Source organism: Hyperolius riggenbachi, chromosome 8 (assembly GCF_040937935.1).
Source record: "Hyperolius riggenbachi isolate aHypRig1 chromosome 8, aHypRig1.pri, whole genome shotgun sequence".
Classification (NCBI taxonomy): Eukaryota; Metazoa; Chordata; class Amphibia; order Anura; family Hyperoliidae; genus Hyperolius; species Hyperolius riggenbachi.
The window spans coordinates 149,647,903-149,667,692 of record NC_090653.1 but is presented as its reverse complement, the minus strand read 5'-3'; the positions used below and the strand labels follow the sequence as shown (position 1 = coordinate 149,667,692).

The 19,790-nt window shown below is 43.2% G+C and overlaps 1 protein-coding gene and 1 long non-coding RNA gene across 3 annotated transcripts in view; one reads left to right on the top strand and one right to left on the bottom strand.

Moving 5' to 3' along the window:
* The first annotated feature begins 9,613 nt into the window (after positions 1-9,613).
* LOC137527120 (uncharacterized) overlaps positions 9,614-19,790 on the top strand; it is a 50,418-nt gene continuing 40,241 nt past the window's right edge. Inside the window, exons 1-3 of one of the 2 annotated variants that reach the window (XR_011023132.1) lie at positions 9,614-9,772; positions 9,981-10,212; positions 16,103-16,222. This is a non-coding gene — a long non-coding RNA (uncharacterized lncRNA). Of the gene's footprint in view, positions 9,773-9,980; positions 10,213-16,102; positions 16,223-19,790 lie in introns of those variants that run through there. The other variant, XR_011023133.1, reaches the window with a different exon arrangement.
* On the bottom strand, positions 9,903-18,788 carry LOC137527119 (ES1 protein homolog, mitochondrial-like). The gene is made up of 4 exons (XM_068247527.1): positions 18,486-18,788; positions 14,190-14,361; positions 11,937-12,138; positions 9,903-10,189 (listed from the first exon to the last, which is right to left on the bottom strand). The coding sequence occupies exons 1-4, from the start codon at positions 18,591-18,593 to the stop codon at positions 9,997-9,999; spliced, it is 675 nt and encodes a 224-aa protein (XP_068103628.1). The 5' UTR covers positions 18,594-18,788; the 3' UTR covers positions 9,903-9,996.

Here is a 19,790-nt window from a genome sequence, read left to right as displayed (position 1 = left end):
TTGCTTGCTGGTGGTTTAATAAGTAGCATTTTATGACAGTGTATGAAAATATCACCTAGAAGTCTCTGGAGAAAAAGTTAATTGCATATGGGCCAATGTGTCTTTCCAAGGCCTGAGGCAATGCTTTGTTGGAATTGGGTGAGCAGGAGGCCATGAAGAACTGAAACTTAACATTGACTTTTTTGGATTGGGACTGTTAAACTTTGAGATATTCTGCAAGATGAATAATAAAATTTAGTATTTTTCTGGCATGGTGTTTGTTCTCTGTCATAACTTTGTACATCACCACTTGTATCTTTTTGTTACATTATAATGCAGAAAATTTTTTTTAAAGCTAATGGGACTTTTTTTTTTTTTCAAAAAAAAAAAAAAGAAACCAGATACTTTTCTAAGGTGAGGGAAGGCTCTGGGTCCTAATGAGCCTTCATTCTCCTCTCCTGGTGCAATCCCCCGCCGCAGGGGACTTTGGAAGTCTTCGGAAGCCTAGTCCTCCCAAAGACAGGTGGCTCCATACAGTACATGCACGAGAGAGGACGCTCGCGTGTATGCAGCATGGAGCAGCCCATCTTCGAGAGCACTCGGCTCCTAAAGACTTTCTGAAGTCACCTTCACCAGTGGAGAGAGCAGTATTTGACCAAATTATTCAAACTAGCTGACCCGCGGCGTAGCATATGCCGCATAAGAGGGTAGCAGGCAGGAAGGGGGTATTGGGCACAGCGGCGGGGAGGGGGGGTCGGACCCCCCTCACCTGGGTCCCCCATCTGCGCTCCCCCTCCAGCTTAAGCTCAGCAGCAGCCGCCACCGCTATTAGTAAGAGGCAGCGAGCGGGAATGACTCACCTCTCCCGCGTTCCAGCATGCGTTCCACTGTCGTCACTTCCTGCAATGCCGCCCACTGTATTGTAAGTGGACGGCATTGCTGAAAGTGAGGACAGTGGAACGCACGCTGGAATGCAGAAGAGGTGAGTCATCCCCACCCACTGCATCTTACTAATAGCAGCGGCTGCTGAACTTAAGCTAGAGGGGGAACGCAGATGGGGGACCCAGGTTAGGGATGGGGGTCCGACTCCCCTCCCCGCCGCTGTGCCCAATACCCCCATCCTGTCCACTACCCCCTCCAGTTCAGTGGCAAGTCTAGGACCGCCCCTGGGGGCAGGGCGCTACTTCTTCTTCTTGCTTGGACTGGCCCCTTCTTCTTGCTTGGACCGGCCCTGGGGGCAGCGGCCATATTTGTTTAAACTTTGCTCCGGAAACAAAGAAACTTCACGTGTTTTCCCTGAAAGGACATATTTTCACCTGACCTTAAGTATCCGTTTATTTCTTCCCTTTTTATTTTTATACTGCACTACTATTGTCTCCATAACTGTTGATTTTAATGATTTTCTGTATACTTGTATATTCATTATATTGCATTCATAATAAAAGACTTCTAAAAGTAATTTATTTGTTCAGTTACCCCTACTATTCAGCCACACACAGAAAGAATTCTAGCTTCTGAAGATTGCTACTGAGAATTGTTATTAGTCAGAACAGGGTGTGTTTTAACCATTCTATTTGCAGGTATTAGTATCAGGCAGATTGGTGCTTCTTTTCCCATCAAAAAGAGATGGTGACAGCCTAGTATTTTGTGTTTAATAGATCGCATGCCTCCCTCTGGTCTGCCTGCTGCCAAAATTCCAGCGGTTTCAGCTCATCGATTGAGTCCTCGAGATTGGATGGTCTGTGGGCTAAAACCGATTAGAAGGCATTGTGCGGTCCGGCCACTAGGGCACCTTCCTTCTCCTTAAAGAGACTCTGTAACAAAAATTGCATCCTGTTTTTTATCATCCTACAAGTTCCAAAACCTATTCTAATGTGCTCTGGCTTACTGCAGCACTTTCTACTATCACCATCTCTGTAATAAATCAGCTTATCTTTCCCCTGTCAGACTTGTCGTCCTGTGTCTGGAGGGCTGCCAAGTTCTTCAGTGTTGTGGTTCTGCTATGCACTCCCCCCTCCAGGCCCCTCTATGCACACGGCCTGTGTGTTATTTAGATTAGTACAGCTTCTCTCTTATCTTTTACAAGCTGGATAAATCGTCCTCTGAGCTGGCTGGGCTTTCACATACTGAGGAATTACAGACAAGGGCAGAGCTGTCTGCACTCTGCAGGAAGAAACAGCCTGTCACTTTAGTGGATGAGAGCTGCAGGGGGAAAGAAACACACAAATGATCTCTTGAGATTCAAAAGGAAGGCTGTATACAGCCTGCTTGTGTATGGATGTATTTTCTATGTGTAGAAATACTGTACATCAACCTACTTCCTGTTTTGGTGGCCATTTTGTTTGTTTATAAACAAACTTTTTAAAACTGTTTTAACCACTTTTAACCACTTGAGGACCGTAGGCTTTACCCCCCCCCTAAGGACCAGACCCCTTTTTTCCATTCAGACCACTGCAGCTTTCACGGTTTATTGCTCGCTCATACAACCTACCACCTAAATGAATTTTGGCTCCTTTTCTTGTCACTAATAAAGCTTTCTTTTAGTGCTATTTGATTGCTGATGCGATTTTTACTTTTTATTATATTCATCCAAAAAGACATGAATTTTTCAAAAAAATGATTTGTTTAACTTTCTGTGCTGACATTTTTCAAATAAAGTAAAATTTCTGTATACATGCAGCATGAAAAAATGTGGACAAAACATGTTTTTGATTAAAAAAAAACCCATTCAGCCTATATTTATTGGTTTGGGTAAAAGTTATAGCGTTTACAAAGTATGGTGCAAAAAGTGAATTTTCCCATTTTCAAGCATCTCTGACTTTTCTGACCACCTGTTATGTTTCATGAGGGGCTAGAATTCCAGGATAGTATAAATACCCCCCAAATGACCCCATTTTGAAAAGAAGACATCCCAAAGTATTCACTGAGAGGCATAGTGAGTTCATAGAAGATATTATTTTTTGTCACAAGTTAGCAGAAAATGACAGTTTGTGACAAGAAAAAAAAAAGTTTCCATTTCTGCCAACAAAAAAAAAAAAATGAAATTTGCCACGGACTCACTATGCTCCTTTCTGAATACCTTGAAGTGTCTACTTTCCAAAATGGGGTAATTTGTGGGGTGTGTTTACTGTCCTGGCATTTTGGGGGGTGCCTAATTGTAAGCACCCCTGTAAAGCCTAAAGGTGCTCATTGGACTTTGGGCCCCTTAGCGCAGTTAGGCTGCAAAAAAGTGCCACACGTGGTATTGCCGTACTCAGGAGAAGTAGTATAATGTGTTTTGGGGTGTATTTTTACACATACCCATGCTGGGTGGGAGAAATATCTCTGTAAATGACAATTGTTTGATTTTTTTTTTTTTACACACAATTGTCCATTTACAGAGATATTTCTCCCACTCAGCATGGGTATGTGTAAAAATACACCCCAAAACACATTATACTACTTCTCCTGAGTACGGCGATACCACGTGTGGCACTTTTTTGAACCCTAACTGCGCTAAGGGGCCCAAAGTCCAATGAGTACCTTTAGGATTTCACAGGTCATTTTTGTTTCAAGACTACTCCTCACGGTTTAGGGCCCCTAAAATGCCAGGGCAGTATAGGAACCCCACTAATGACCCCATTTTAGAAAGAAGACGCCCCAAGGTATTCCGTTAGGAGTATGGTGAGTTCATAGAAGATTTTATTTTTTGTCACAAGTTAGCGGAAATTGATTTTAATTGTTTTTTTTCACAAAGTGTCATTTTCCGCTAACTTGTGACAAAAAATAAAATCTTCTATGAATTCACCATACTCCTAACGGAATACCTTTGGGTGTCTTCTTTCTAGAATGCGGTCATTTGTGGGGTTCCTATACTGCCCTGGCATTTTAGGGGCCCTAAACCGTGAGGAGTAGTCTTGAAACCAAATGTCGCAAAATGACCTGTGAAATCCTAAATCAGAATCCTTTTATTTCGCCAAGCACGACTGGGTCGTGCCCGGAATTGGTTTTAGCAACAAAACAGGCACAAAAACAGAAAATTTGGCAATAGCATTGAATTGCAGCAGTAGAAAGACAGTGAGAAAAGGACAGTGCGAGATAAAGGCAGACATTGCATTGTTAGCCATAACAGTAACAGTGCAAAGAGAACAAAAGATAAGTAACAATGAGGGACAAAAAAGAACAGACTTTTTACATAAAATTAAAATAAATAAAATAAATGTACTCATTGGACTTTGGGCCCCTTAGCGTACTTAGGGTGTAAAAAAGTGCCACACGTGGTACCGCCATACTCAGGAGAAGTAGTATAATGTGTTTTGTGGTGTATTTTTACACATACCCATGCTGGGTGGGAGAAATACCTCTGTAAATGACAATTGTTTGATTTTTTTTTACACACAATTGTCCATTTACAGAGAGATCTCTCCCACCCAGCATGGGTATGTGTAAAAATACACCCCAAAACACATTATACTACGTCTCCTGAGTACGGCGATACCACGTGTGACACTTTTTTTGCAGCCTAGGTGCGCTAAGGGGCCCAACGTCCTATTCACAGGTCATTTTGAGGCATTTGTTTTCTAGACTACTCCTCACGGTTTAGGACCCCTAAAATTCCAGGGCAGTATAGGAACCCCACAAGTGACCCCATTTTAGAAAGAAGACACCCCAAGGTATTCTGTTAGGTGTATGGCGAGTTCATAGAAGATTTTATTTTTTGTCACAAGTTAGTGAAAAATGACACTTTGTGAAAAAAAAAAAAATCAATTTCCGCTAACTTTTGACAAAAAATAAAATCTTCTATGAACTCGTCATACACCTAACAGAATACCTTGGGGTGTCTTTTTTCTAAAATGGGGTCACTTGTGGGGTTCCTATACCGCCCTGGCATTTTACGGGCCCAAAACCGTGAGTAGTCTGGAAACCAAATGTCTCAAAATGACTGTTCATGGGGTATAAGCATCTGCAAATTTTGATGACAGGTGGTCTATGATGAGGGGGCGAATTTTGTGGAACCGGTCATAAGCAGGGTGGCCTTTTAGATGACAGGTTGTATTGGACCTGATCTGATGGATAGGAGTGCTAGGGGGGTGACAGGAGGTGATTGATGGGTGTCTCAGGGGGTGGTTAGAGGGGAAAATAGACGCAATCAATGCACTGGGGAGGTGATCGGAAGTGGGTCTGAGGGGGATCTGAGGGTTTGGCCGAGTGATCAGGAGCCCACACGGGGCAAATTAGGGCCTGATCTGATGGGTAGGTGTGCTAGGGGGTGACAGGAGGTGATTGATGGGTGTCTCAAGGTGTGATTAGAGGGGGGAATAGATGCAAGCAATGCACTGGCGAGGTGATCAGGGCTGGGGTCTGAGGGCAATCTGAGGGTGTGGGCGGGTGATTGAGTGCCCTAGTGGCAGATAGGGGTCTAATCTGATGGGTAGCAGTGACAGGGGGTGATTGATGGGTAATTAGTGGGTGTTTAGGGTAGAGAACAGATGTAAACAATGCATTTGGGAGGTGATCTGACATCGGATCTGCGGGCGATCTATTGGTGTGGGTGGGTGGGTGATCAGATTGCCCGCAAGGGGCAGGTTAGGGGCTGATTGATGGGTGGCAGTGACAGGGGGTGATTGATGGGTGGCAGTGACGGGGGTGATTGACAGGTGATCAGTGGGTTATTACAGGGAAGAACAGATGTAAATAATGCACTGGGGAATTGATAAGGGGGGGTCTAAGGGCAATCTGAGCGTGTAGGCGGGTGATTGGGTGCCCGCAAGGGGCAGATTAGGGTCTAATCTGATGGGTAACAGTGACAGGTGGTGATAGATAGGTAATTAGTGGGTGTTTAGGGTAGAGAACAGATGTAAACAATGCACTTGGGAGGTGATCTGACGTCGGATCTGCGGGCGATCTATTGGTGTGGGTGGGTGATCAGATTGCCCGCAAGGGGCAGGTTAGGGGCTGATTGATGGGTGGCAGTGACAGGCGGTGATTGATGGGTGATTGACAGGTGATCAGTGGGTTATTACAGGGGGGGATAGAGGCATACAGTACACAGGGGGGTGATCAGGAGGGAGCAGGGGGCAGTTTAGGGAATAATAAAAAATAGTGTCGACAGATAGTGACAGGGAGTGATTGATAGGTGATTAGGTGCAAACAGGGGTCTGGGGGGTGGACGGGGGGGGGGGGTCTGAGGGGTGCTGTGGGCGATCAGGGGGGGAATCAGTGTGCTTGGGTGCAGACTAGGGTGGCTGCAGCCTGACCTGGTGGTCCCTCGGACACTGGGATCACCAGGGCAGGAGGCAGCCTGTATAACAGGCTTTGTATACATTACAAAGCCTATTATACGCATGGATCGCCGGAGATTTGTATTCCTCTGCCCGCCGGCGCTGCTAAGTGGCCGGCAAGCTAGAGACTAAATCCCCGGCGGAGGATCGCGTCACGGATGACGCGATCGCTCTGCCCATGCCCGTACAAGGACGGCCGCCTCTGTGTATGCGGCGGTCCTTGCGGGATCCACTTTCCAGCCGCCCCTGTGCAGTGGGCGGTCGGCAAGTGGTTAATGCGGCGGGGGGTGGTGAAATTGTGACAGAGGATAATAGGAGATGTTCCCTAACGCACTGGTATGTTTACTTTTGTGCGATTTTAACAATACAGATTCTCTAAGTATCTAGGTGTTTTGTTTTTTTCAGCAGTTCCCATTTACTTTAAAAGAGTGAGTGTGTGTGAGTGTGTGTTGTACTTACAAATAAAATAGAATTTTTATTTTCTGTCTGCAATATTTCACTTCATGTTGTGGAAAAATGACAGCAATAACCTGTCCTTGTTCTCCATAATGACAAGTCAAATCTGCTTATAGTTCCATATTGCCAGGGACCACAAATGTGACAGTCTGAATGATTTTCATGAAATGTAATAACTGTTTTTCTGTCACTTTCCACATTCATATGGTCGCTGTATTAATTATTTGCCTTGGATATGGCCTTTGTGTACTTACGCTTGATTGCAGCAGTAATATTCCAGTTTTATGCTCTGCAGTAAACCACAAAGGCTCTAAAGTACAGATAACCTAAGAAAACTAATTTCCAAAATGAATGTCCTATTGGCATATACAGTGCCTGTCACCAGGTAAAAGGTTTCTGCTTTTTGAATTTAGAGTAAATAAATCATCCTCTGTAATTAGGTGATATCCCTGTCTTTTTTCACAGTGTTGCCCCACCTATACAATTTCAAGGTATTATTGTGGTTAAACAATGGATGTGATACCAAATACATAGAAGAGTATCACTGTACTGAGATGCTAACATTGTAGCTCCAGAATATTTATTTAGTTACACCGTAAACAGTGTAGTGTATACTGTACAAGAAAATACTTCTATTGAAGAATTTCGCACAAAGCTAAATACTAAGTGAATCTAAAATACTCACTAATCCATTATGCTAGGCTACAAAAAAATAAAATTATTAGTACCGTTTCAGCATTGAAGAAATGGATAGGTTAACGAATAGTGATGCGCTTCCAAATAGCCTGCTGTTTGTAGTCTTGATTTCAATTACGTCTTGCTGGCCGCGGTAGTGGGGGTGGGGTTAACATACCCATGTCACTGCTGATACAGTTCACATCACTCAAATGCTTCCTCCTTACAGGTCTGATGGAGGAAGCATTGGAGTGACGTGGGATGCTAGAGAACGAGACGTGGACTGCATCAGCTATGGGCGGCAACATGGTTAAGTTACGCCACCCCCATGACGTAATAGAAATTACGGTTATAAACTGCAGGCTATTCAGAAGCCCATTACTAAACAGATCCTACGTTATTTACAAGATCCATGCACACATGTCAATCTGCAATGGATCAATTTGATCCCTTGCAGTAAGGTGAATACAAATTTGAAACCTGTGCAATTTTTTACCGATAGCCAATTAAGCAGATGCCAAAGGAATCAATACAAGCCTATAAGAACGGACAGTGTCTGTTCTCACTGGAATGGTCACTGTTTATGTTCCTGCTCTACAGGGTTGCTCGGATAGTACTTTTTAAAATCCGGATTTTCAGATATCCGGATCCAAACTTTTAGATATCCGCATGAACGCGGATATCCGAACGCATTATCCGCGGATGTCCCACCTATTCGGATATCCGGAAGTGCCTTTCAAAATGCTTTAAAACCATTTCTAACCTTTACAAACACCTTCTAGCCTCTTACCCTCCTTCCTCCTCTGGAAGATCTTGTCTTCCCAGGATGTCAAAAGCACGCTCACATACATTAGCCAGGAATCGAACCCAGGTCAACTGCGTGGAGGGCAGCTATGCTCACCACTATACTACCAACACTACAGGCTGAAGCCAGGCTGTCTACCAACACTACAGGCTGGCCTGGGAAGGATGAAAATCTAGGTGGGCATGCAACCATTCCTGCTAACCTAAGGCTTACTTGCGTCTTACAACACATTGGCCTTAATTCACTAAGCTTTATCAAACACTTTATCGAACGATTGATTTTTTACCTCATGTGTAAAATCTAATTTCGAATTCACTAAGGTGTTATTTATCAAATATTTTACCGATAAAACGTTCAATAAATCAGTAACACCTTAGTGAATTCAAAATTAGATTTTACCCATGAGGTAAATTATCAAATGTTTGATAAAGCTTAGTGAATTGAGGCCATTGGCTTAAGACTTTACCAAATCTAATGCTCCAATATGGGGAAGCTTCTCTGATTGCTGTTTCGCTCTGCAGTCTGCTTACATTAGTATACAATCTTCAAGTTTAAGAAGAAGGGTACATTAGTTCCCGTCACAAAACACAAAAAGGCAAATGTGTCCCTGGGTGGGCTTGCACCACCAACCTTTCGGTTAACAGCCAAATGCACTAACCAATTGTGCCACAAGGACTGTGTATAGATCACAGCTGCTAAATGGCTATCTGGGGTTTTCTTCGGACAACTGTTGAACACAAAATGCAAGGCCATCCCTAGCAGGAAGGGTTGCACGGCCACCTAGCTTTTCATCCTTCCCACCCTTGCCCTGGAATCTTCCAGACTTCAAATTGTGCAGACAGGAGAAAGCAGACTGGCACTTGCAAAGTTCAAAGCATAAAAACAGCTTTATTTCATCCGGCTGTTAGATTTAAAACGTAAACTTTTGTAGACTCCCTGGCTTGAGCACGCTTTCTCTGGCATACAACTACCCTATCTGCTGCCTCAGAACTTCCACCATGAATGCTTGCTAATAATGCTGTCTGCCAGTTGCTGCTAAATTGCTGTAGGGCCTGTTTTGTTTTCTACATTTCTCAGCCTTCAAAATTGCGTGTGTGGTGTGTGTAAACTGCGCACAAGTATGAATCATCACCGCTTTAAAATCAATGAAGGTAAAATGGGCACACCAGTGGGCCAACACTTCTGTGAACCAGGACACAGCATGCAAGATCTAAAAGTACTTGTTCTTAAAGGTAACTTCAAAAATGATCAATCAAGAAAAATTTCTGAGTACAAATTTATGAAAATGTTCAAGACATTAACAGAAGGTTTAAATTGTGGAACAGGATTCATGACACCTTATGTAACAATTGATTTGGCTTCATGATCTCCAGAAACCTGCTGGATTTCATGTATGGTTGCACTAACTCACTGGCTCCAGCCTGCTGATCACCTGACACCTAACGGATAAACAGTAACCAGCACAACTGTCATCTTTGTGTTTACCATTTATCTGCATCAGTGTTTTACTTCAGCTAACATCTGGAAATATGCCTGAAGAAGGGGACTAGATCCCAGAAAGCTTGCATCATTCAACTATTAGTTAGCCATTAAAAAGGTATTTTTTACAAAACGTTTTTTTTTTCTACCCATGTACTTTGTTCCACAAATTTTATGTTGCTCATACTTCTGCAAGATTTTATTGTAATGAAAAAAAAATAAAATAAATAAAAAGCCGAAAACAAAAATGTAATGACTTTTTTTAATGAAATATAAATACTATTTGTTTCCAATTCTAACAAAATGCCATCATTTGTGTTTTCTAGCATAATTACATTCTTATTAAATGAGTTTTACAACGGCTTTAACCATTTCACCGACACCATCATGAATCTCATGGAGAGGACTATTGGACATGAAGGCGCAGGTGGTAACCAGTTTATTCTTTGTGTCCACGTGGGCTTCATTGACCTGCTTGTTGACATGTGTACAGCCAAGTTGTTTAATAGCTCCAGCTGTTTCAGCATATGGCCACCTGTGGAATCAACATAAGGCAAGGTTAGAATGATAGATGTTATGCAGTAGATTTGAAGCACTATATATATATATATATATTCAGAATATATGAGCCTATATGCAATTCAATTTTTCTCCTGAGTTTTTTTCCCTAGGAGATAATCCTACCAAATAAGAGACAAGTGTCCCTGCGTACACTGTCTGTCCCTGGGTCCGTGCTTTTTTGTCACTGCGCGCATGTGCGCAGCACGGACCATTGGGACAGGAGGATGGGGCCAGTCAGCCGGGCAGGTGTGTGCGCAGGCGGATGGGTACACACGCATGTGGCGGAAATACACTAGAGCCTGTGGCTAGTAATTCATATTCTCTTTAAAGTGAATGGGAACCAAAAAAAAAAAAAAAAAAAAAAAAAAAAAAAAAAAAAACCCCGAGATAGATACTTACCCAAGGAGAGGGAAGGCTCTGGGTCCTATAGAGCCTTCCGGCTCCTCTCGTGGTCCCGTCGTTCCAGTGCTGGCTCGCCCGGGAGCAGTATTTGACTAGCCGAAGGAGGCTTCAGAAGTCTTCAGGGAGCCCTAGTGCTCCTGAAGAAGGGTGGCCCTGTACTGCGCAAACGCGCTCACACCTGTGCAGTATGGAGGGGGGGGGGGGGGGGGGGAAGCCAGCACAGGATAGAGAACACCGAGAGAGGAGACGGAAGTCTCTATACACCCTAGAGCTTTCCTTCTCCTTAGTGAACCTCCGGACTAAAAATCGACTCAGCAGCACTGAAAAGGCCTGGTGTTTCTTTAACAGTTTCACAGCATCATTTTTTATTTTACATTTTGAATTTCACATTTGAAGCCTAGCGTGTGCAGCTGTGAGGAGTTATCAGGACACAGGACAGTTGAAACTGTCTCCTGCTCCTTGTCACCTCCTTTCAACCAAAAAGATGGCTGCCCCCATGAATCACAAACATTTGCCTGTTCTTTTAAAACAGGGTGGGTAAAAAAAATAAAAAAAAATAAATTATATTACCTATCTATTCTAACAACTTAATGTAACTTAATGACAGTATGTTTGTTTAGGCTGAAGTTCCCCTTTAAGTATTTGCTTCATTTTTTTCAAATGCGGTTCCCATTCACTTTAAAATAACTTTAATTGAAAAAGTACAGTAATTGAAAAAGTACTATCAAAATGATTGAGTATTTTTTTTTGCTTGCTGGTGTCTTAAAAGGCATTTTGACACTGAAAATATCACCTGGGGGGGGGGGGGTTATAATGTTTTTAAGGCACTCATTCCTGAAAAAAAATGCCTGCTGGTTGTTGTCTTCAGGGTCCATGCCATTTCATGTTCAGCCCCTTTTGAGTATTTTTGTGGTCTGGCAGGAGAACCTGCAGCCAGGCAGGAGTGCATTTGAACTAGGCATGCCCGAGTTCCAAACAGCGTCGCGTACAAACTTTATTTTTGCAATACGCTTCCGCGCACGTGATCGCATCGGCCATAGGAAGTGATCATCACTTCCTGCTTGGCCGGCTGCCAGTATTACCGCGTTAGTACACAAAGGCCTGTTTTTAGCAGTGCAGCCCCAGGGCCGCATCGCACCACTGCTGATCTGCAGTGTAAAACCGGTCTAAAGCTTATGACATTTACAGTATTGTATAATGCAGCTTGCAGACAGACTTTTTTTCTACATAGTCTGAGATGAACAAATGAAAGTCTGGAAAAAAAAAAACCACACTAACCAATGGTTGTCAGAATGTAAATCACTCATTCAGTTACATACTTTTCACACTCTGTATCACAGCCAACGGTGACTTCACAACCAGGAATGAGTTTTGCGGCCAGAACAGGGGATATGCAGCATAAACCAATAGGCTTCTTGGCAGCATGGAAGGCTTTGATAGTGTCCTCAACGGCTTTTAAAACTGAGCAGTCCTTGCCTTGCACAGCCCAAGTAGACAGGTTTTTAGCAACTCCAAAACCACCTGAAGAAAAAAAAAAATATATACCGTATATTCAGTCTCCTCAGCTGCAAACAAACAATTTCTACTATGCAGCAGTCCGTTATTAACTTCCTATTTGCTCCTGGCTAATATCCACCCGACTACCAGCAACAGCTCTGTTATAGTCAAGTGTATGTGTATAATTGAACAGTAAAAAACACATATACTAAGGAGGAGAATCTGGCTTAAATTAAAAACCAATGGAGCTATGCAATTAGACCTTTTCAAAAAAGGTACGGTATATAGTCAAACTTTCATTCAATATAAGATGAAACATATTTCCACAATTTTAAATACATTTAACAGGGAGGTAATATAGCCTCTATCACTGAATCCTAGTGCACATGATGTGAACTGGCCAGAACTTTTACCCCCTTCAATGTAGTATGAGAGCCATACCTACAGTCTATTCTATGGAGCTGAACTCCCCATCAGATAGAAATCTTTGCAAGATGCTGCAAAATGCATTCATAGTCTATGAGATCCTCATACACACCTTGTTTAAAATTTATCTGCAGATCAAAATCTGCAGATCTGAAGATCCATCCTGGTGGATCTGATCTGCAGATATCATAGACTACGAATGCATGTTGGAGAAACAGATCTGTTGCAGAAACAGAGCATCTGCGTGTGCAACATCTGGCAAAGATTTCTATCTGATGGGGAGTTCAGCTCCATAGAACAGACTGTAGGTATGGCTCTCATACTACATGAAGGGTGGTAAGATTGGTCTGTGATCTTTCAGTTTCCAAAGACTATGGTCTGATCATGTGTGTATGCACCCTTAGGCAGCTTTGGAGACAGAAGGGAAGAAGCTTCTGTACTGGAGATAAGCGGAGAAATGAGTGACACAGAGAGTGTGAGTGTGAGTGTGAGTGTGAGTGTGAGTGTGAGTGTGAGTGTGAGTGTGAGTGTGAGTGTGAGTGTGAGTGTGAGTGTGAGTGTGAGTGTGAGTGTGAGTGTGAGTGTGAGTGTGAGTGTGAGTGTGAGTGTGTTAAGGGAGTCATCTAGCTACCTATACTGGAGGGAAGGGGGGGGGGTCATTTGGCTACGTATACTAGATGGAAGGGGGGGCGCGCTGGTGACAATGGGGTAGGGCGGTAAAGAGAAGATCCGGCCCTGAGGACACCTGAACTGAGGGGGATGTGGAGGCTGCCCTACTTCCTGTTCACCACTTAAGCCTGCCACCAATTAGGCTTTCTTTGGGTGATACATTTAAGAATTATTTTACTCTAAATCCATTTTAACTAGAATATTAAGACGGACATGGAAAAATATATATCTATATATCTATTTTTGGCCATTATAGTTTGAAATCAATACATGGTACCATAAATACCGTAATGAGATGAGAACACATATGGCATTACATTAGCAAGAGCTTTTGAAATCACATAGGTTTAGAAAAAGCTCTTGTAGTGTGAACCAGCCCCTCGGTACATACGATGCAATTTTCTGTCAGAAAACTGCATCGTGTGTACCTAGCATTAGAGTTGGATCATCAACAGGAATCTGGTATTGTTTGAAAGGAAGCAAAAATATCCCTCTCAGTTCAGTTATCCTTTAAAACTATTAAATATTGCAGAGAGAAGGTCTCCCTCTATGTTAGAGTTCCTCTGCATCTCTGCCACACTATAAGCACTTTGTGATTGATTAGCGCTTTTTTTTTAAAAAAACAAACAAAAAAACCTCCCATTCACTTTTATCAAAATCGTGGTAAAAATCGCCACGATCGCATACACAAAAAATTGCAGCGATTTTTATGAAAGTTAATGGGAGCAATTTTTAAAAAGCGCTCAGAAAGCACTAAATCACAAGTGCTCGGAATAGCGTTATAGTGTAGCTGAGCCCTAACTCTTAATTGCAACTAGTGACAAAATCCTTCAGGGAACAATGCATATAAAGGAAAGCATACCAACAATTATGAGAAGAGACAGCCCTATTCTCTTTTCCTGTGCTTTTAGGTATTTATTTTATAAATAGTAAGAAAAGCATTGCAGATTTTTAACAACAAGTGTATATTTGTACTGTACCTGGTATGATGAGAGCATCAAATTCACTAACTTTTAGATCACTGAGGTCCTTGATGTCTCCCCTTGCAATGCGAGCACTCTCCTGAAGCACATTGCGTTTCTCCTCGGTGGGCTCTCCTTTTGTATGGTCCACCACATGCATCTGGTCTACGTTTGGAGCAAAGATGACATACTGCAGGAGGGAAAGACAGACATTTACTATAAGCCCTCTTTCACATTTGGACGTTGCGTTTTTAGGGGACGTTAAGGTCGCATAACATCCCCTAACGCAACGCATGGTGATGGTATTAAGGAGGACGCTACATAGAGCTGCGTTAAACGGCTCTTGGTGAGCCTTTTTTGTCCTACAGACCGCGGAGACCATGTGATCGGAACACTCCGCATCACGTGGTCCCGCCAGCCAATCAGCGGCCGCTCCAGGAAGTAAACACTGCAGTGTAGTGAATAATAATTAGCCATGTGGCTAGCCGCAATAGCGGACTCTCCCCTCCACAAAACAAGAAAGAAAAAAAAATTACTGAGCATGTGCAAACAGTCTAACGTGCCTAAAACCGCTTAAAACGCGCGACATGCTGCACTCTCATACAACGTCCAGCGTTACACTGTAACGCAACGTGGGCACTGAACAGCCCATTGATTTTTTATTACTGCGAGTTGGGCTGCGTTACAGGCTGCTGTAACGTCAGCCTGTAACGTCCCACTGTGAAAGCAGCCTTAATGCATCTTGGTTTATGCAGTTCAGACATAAAAAAAAAAAAAAAAAAAACCAAGACATTTAACCACCTGAGCGGTCTGGACGAGCTCAGCTCGTCCAACAACGCCGGAGGCTGCCGCTCAGGCCCTGCTGGGCCGATTTTAATGAAATAAAAAGCAGCACACGCAGCCGGCACTTTGCCAGCCGCGTGTGCTACCTGATCGCCGCCGCAGCGCGGCGATCCGCCGCGTGCAGCGGCGAAAGAGGGTCCCCCCAGCCGCCCGAGCCCAGCGTAGCCGGAACAAACAGTTCCGGCCAGCGCTAAGGGCTGGATCGGAGGCGGCTGACGTCAGGACGTCGGCTGACGTCACTCCGCTCGTCGCCATGGCGACGAGGTAAGCGAAACACGGAAGGCCGCTCGTTGCGGCCTTCCGTGTTACTTCTGGCCGCCGGAGGCGATCAAAAGAACGCATCCGGAACGCCCTCTAGTGGGCTTTCATGCAGCCAACTTTCAGTTGGCTGCATGGAATAGTTTTTTTTTTTTTTTATTTAAAAAAAACCCTCCCGCAGCCGCCCTGGCGATCTTATCAGAACGCCAGGGTGGTTAAAAGGGACTCCGAGCTCAACTTAAAAATGAAAATAGTACTCACCCAGGGCTTTCTAGAGCCCACTGCTGGTCGGGAGGTCCCACGACGGCGTCCTGGCTCCTCCCCTAGTCCCCGCTCCGGAATGGCTGCCCGGCGGCACTCGGCAGAGTGTCGGGCTCCTTCTTCCGCGTATGACGTCACCACGCTGGCCACCTCGTGTCATCACCGTGGCCGGCGTGAAAGTACTGCGCATGTGCGATTAAAGCCGTGGTGACGTCAGCCGCGTCATACGCGGAAGAAGGAGCCCGACACTCGCCCGAGTATCGCCGGGCAGCCATTCCCGATCGGGGACTAGGAGAGGAGCCAGGATGCTGTCGTGGGACCTCCCGACCAGCACTGGGCTGGAGAAAGCCCCGGGTGAGTACCATTTTCATTTTTAAGTTGAGCTCATTGTCCCTTTAAGAAAATCAGGACACCAAGAAAAACAATACATCTCAAATGTACCATATGCTGCAAAACTTCACCCACATCTTATGTCCCATTTATTGTCCAACGCTGCAGAATATGTTGGCACAAAATTATTATTATTATTATTATTATTATTATTATTATTATTATTATTATTAACACAGCGGTAAAGCAAAAGATATGTTTAGCATGGCTGTCAGGACAACTAAAAGGCGAGAAAAGCTGGAGCATGGATTAACAAACATGGATTTCTCTTGGAAAAAAAAAAAAATTTAAAAAAAATAAAGAGCATTGTTTAACCCACTTTGCATTATGATTATTTCTGGATGTTAGGGTCTAAAAGCAGTGCAATTTTTTTTTTCACCCTTTCAAACCCTAAAACCTGCGGAAAAAAAATAAATCCATCATGCTGCCAGGGAAATCTGCACCAGTTTTAAAATTACTCACCTCCCTGGCTCCAGCTCTGCAGTTATGCCTCCATCCTCCGGGAGGAGTTGCAACTCTAAAGTGAAATTGCCGGCTGTCATGAAGACAGCCAGCGATCTCACCAGGAGGAAGCAAAGCCCCAGAGGAGAGGAAGAAGAATGGCGGCCGACGTCGGAATCCCCCAGGAGGTATGTAGCAATGCCCGCTGCACACTATACTCTGCATACAGCCTCCGGCAGCTACCCTGAGCAGAGGTCGGGATTACCGCTCTTATCTGTGGTTTTCCGCCCCGACCCTGGCTCGGGATTACCGCCAAGGAGGTTAAGAAAATGTAAGAGGAAACCTCAAACAAACTCCTGAGTGAGAATGAATTGTAATATTATCCCAATCAATGTTAGAAAACATCCTGGTAGAAACTGATTGTTTAAATCAATGTAAAACATAATCAGCGCCAACCGGTAAGTAAAAATGACCGCTGCTGAGAGAGAACAGTGTCAAAAGTTCAAATACGTAATGTCAATGGTAAAACAGTGCTGGTTTCCACGATCATAAAAAGGATTAAGAATGACGTCAAATCACCAAACGGTGTCCAAAGCTGTCCCAAAACGTGTTCACCATCAGCAATATAGGAAATGAGGCTTACCAGATACTAGCAACCAACATTATAAGGCTACATATAGGCTCAAGACACTTCCCATGGCGGTTGTAATCAAAAGGAACATCAAGAGGCTGATCATTTACTTGATCCTCCCCCGTTTGTAATGGTATGGTGCCAGGTGTGGCTAATTAAGATGAAATATTAATCTGTACAGACTGAGGTCCACCTTTATGATTGACTTGTGGTGGGGTTCCCTTTTAGGATCAGTTTGAGCTGGATGATCATTTTTAGCCATTTCAGCTGAGAATCTAGGATGTGTCTCTGTATAGAAAACCAAATCAGTCTCCAAATTGTTGTCCTGAAGATTAATTAAAGCGGAATATAACCCTGCATTTCAACTTTGCTCTAAAATATTATTTACAGCATATTATATGCAAAAATCTTTTTTTTTTTTTACTAGACCAGCATTGGAAGGGTTAAACACAGAGGTTTAAAGTTCCGTGGAGAGATATGCAGAAGTTCAGATTGCTACATTCTATTTAGTTGAATGTATCTATTGATAAATGTTACACACTCTTTGGCTGTCCTCCAGCTCCTCAGTCAGAGAGAGTGAGTTACATTCAACACTTAGATACATTTATGTAAACAAAATGTATCTATTTCAGCTTCGGATGCGTCTGCAGAAATCTCCAGGAACTTTAAAGCCTTGTGTAACGCTTCCAATGCTGGTCTAGTAAAAAACAAAAAAAAAAAAACCTGTAAATAATGTTTTAGAGCAAAGTTGAAATGCAGGGTTATATTCCGCTTTAATGATCATTAAAGGGGGACATAAATGTACTGGATGCCTATTTAACAGATAGCAGATGGACAACTATTTAAAGGACTGAAGCAAGAGGGATATGGAGGCTGCCAGATTTATGTCCTTTTAAGCAATACCAGTTGCCTGGCAGCCCTGCTGATCCTTTGCCTCTAATGATTTTAGCCATAGCCTCTGAACAAGCATCAGGTGTTTGACATATTTGGCATGATTCACAAAGCTTTTTCACCTGTTTTCACCTTATCTATGTTACTTTTTTAAGCTCCAAAGGGCAGAACTATAATATAATTAAGGCAAGAAAAGTAATATTGAAATGAAGTTAATCAGGAACAACTTACTTTGAGTGATTATTTTGCTTGTAAATGTACTGAAAGGTTATTTTTTTGTAATCAATTTAGGTGATAAGTAATTTTTGAGAGGTTTTGTGAATAGAGTCCATTGTCATATATGAAAAGATTAGCTGCATGTTTGTTTCTGGTGTGATTCAGACACTACTGCAGCCAAATGGATCAGCAGGGCTGCCTGGTAACGGATATTGTTTAACAGGAAATAAATATGGAAGCCTCCATATTCTTCTCACTTCAGTTGTCCTTTGATAGCAGAAGTGCAGCATGGTGGTCATTACATAATGTAACACATTTAACAGCTTACAGACAATAATAATAATGCAATGTGTTCTCTGTACAATAAACTTGTCTCATATTACCTGAACCCCCGCCCTGCTTAGATGCACCAGCACAGCAGATGCCTCGTGGATCTCACTGCCGTCATACACTCCACAGCCGGAGAGGATCACTGCTACTTTCTTGGACATGCTGAACACAAGTGAGGAGGAATACAGTCACAAAATGTGTAATGTTTCTGTCAGAGAGGCAAAGGCTGCTCTGTGCTCTCTATGAACTGTGCTGGAAGATGACACAGGGGACTGCTGAGAGGAAGGGAAGTCTCCAGGCCTTTTATGCAGACTTGCAGAGCGATAGGCTGTGGTGTGTCAGGGGCAGAGCCTGCTGACAAGGAAGTGTATACTGCACTTCCTCTATAATTATTTAACTAGTTCAACACTTGGGATTTTCCCATGTAGTCTTAGGCCTCCTTTCCATGAACTGTTGAGCTGTGTGCTCAGCAAGCAGTTACAGGGCAGCAGTAAGCAGTTATCATGCAGCAACAAGCAGTTACAAGGCAGCAGTGATCAGTTGAGAGAGTTTGAGAGGCATTTCACTGCCTATCAGCGGTCCATGGAAAGGAGGCCTTAAAAAAGAAAGTTTCACAGCTTGTTTAATCACAGTAATTAATAGATTTTATCTGCAAACATTTTGACTGTTAACAATAAAACTATCATCTGCAACGGGAAATAAGTGGATAACAATAGGCAGATAACAATAAAATATGAGGTACCTTAACCCTACAAGTGTCATGGAAAACAGAGGAACACAGTATAGCAAAAAGTGGGCATGGTAAAATAATGAAAGTACAACAAAAAGTAGTATTGTAAAATAATGAGCTTCATTAACATAAAAGTAACAAAAGTATGGTAACCTGGGCCAGGGCCGGTTTAAGCAACAATGGGGCCCCAGGGCAAAATAAACCTGGGGGGCCCCCCCCAACATATACCCCGGAACAAAAATCGGCATTAGGGGACCTTTTTTGCAGCTGGTATAGTCAGGGTGTGAAGTCCCAATCGGTCAGAGCTCCACATTCTGGCTATCCCAGCCTGCATGGGGGACAAGGGGTTAAAAAGTTTCAGGAGGGGGGACCCCACATAATTTTTTTTTTTTTTAATTCCCACACTCTAAACATAAAAAAAAAAAATGGGAAAATAGGAAAAAATGCCAGGGATCTTCATACAGCCATATTGCGGCTGTATAGCGATCCCTGGCCAAAGCGCTGTGGCTGCGTATAGACCCCCTGGAAACCCCATCAGGAAATTTATTGCGCTTTTGTTTGATGCATGTAAAATTACACTACCGTTAGGTTTGCTACTAAAAGTGACATTTACCTCATTTAAAACTAT

Excerpts from the sequence above, each read along its gene's own strand:
- LOC137527119 (XM_068247527.1), bottom strand. The coding sequence starts at position 18,593 with ATGTCCAAGAAAGTAGCAGTGATCCTCTCCGGCTGTGGAGTGTATGAC. Across the intron at positions 12,139-14,189 it reads TGATGCTCTCATCATACCAG|GTGGTTTTGGAGTTGCTAAA; the intron begins GTACAGTACAAA and ends TTTTTTCTTCAG. Across the intron at positions 10,190-11,936 it reads TGTGATACAGAGTGTGAAAA|GTGGCCATATGCTGAAACAG; the intron begins GTATGTAACTGA and ends TTGATTCCACAG.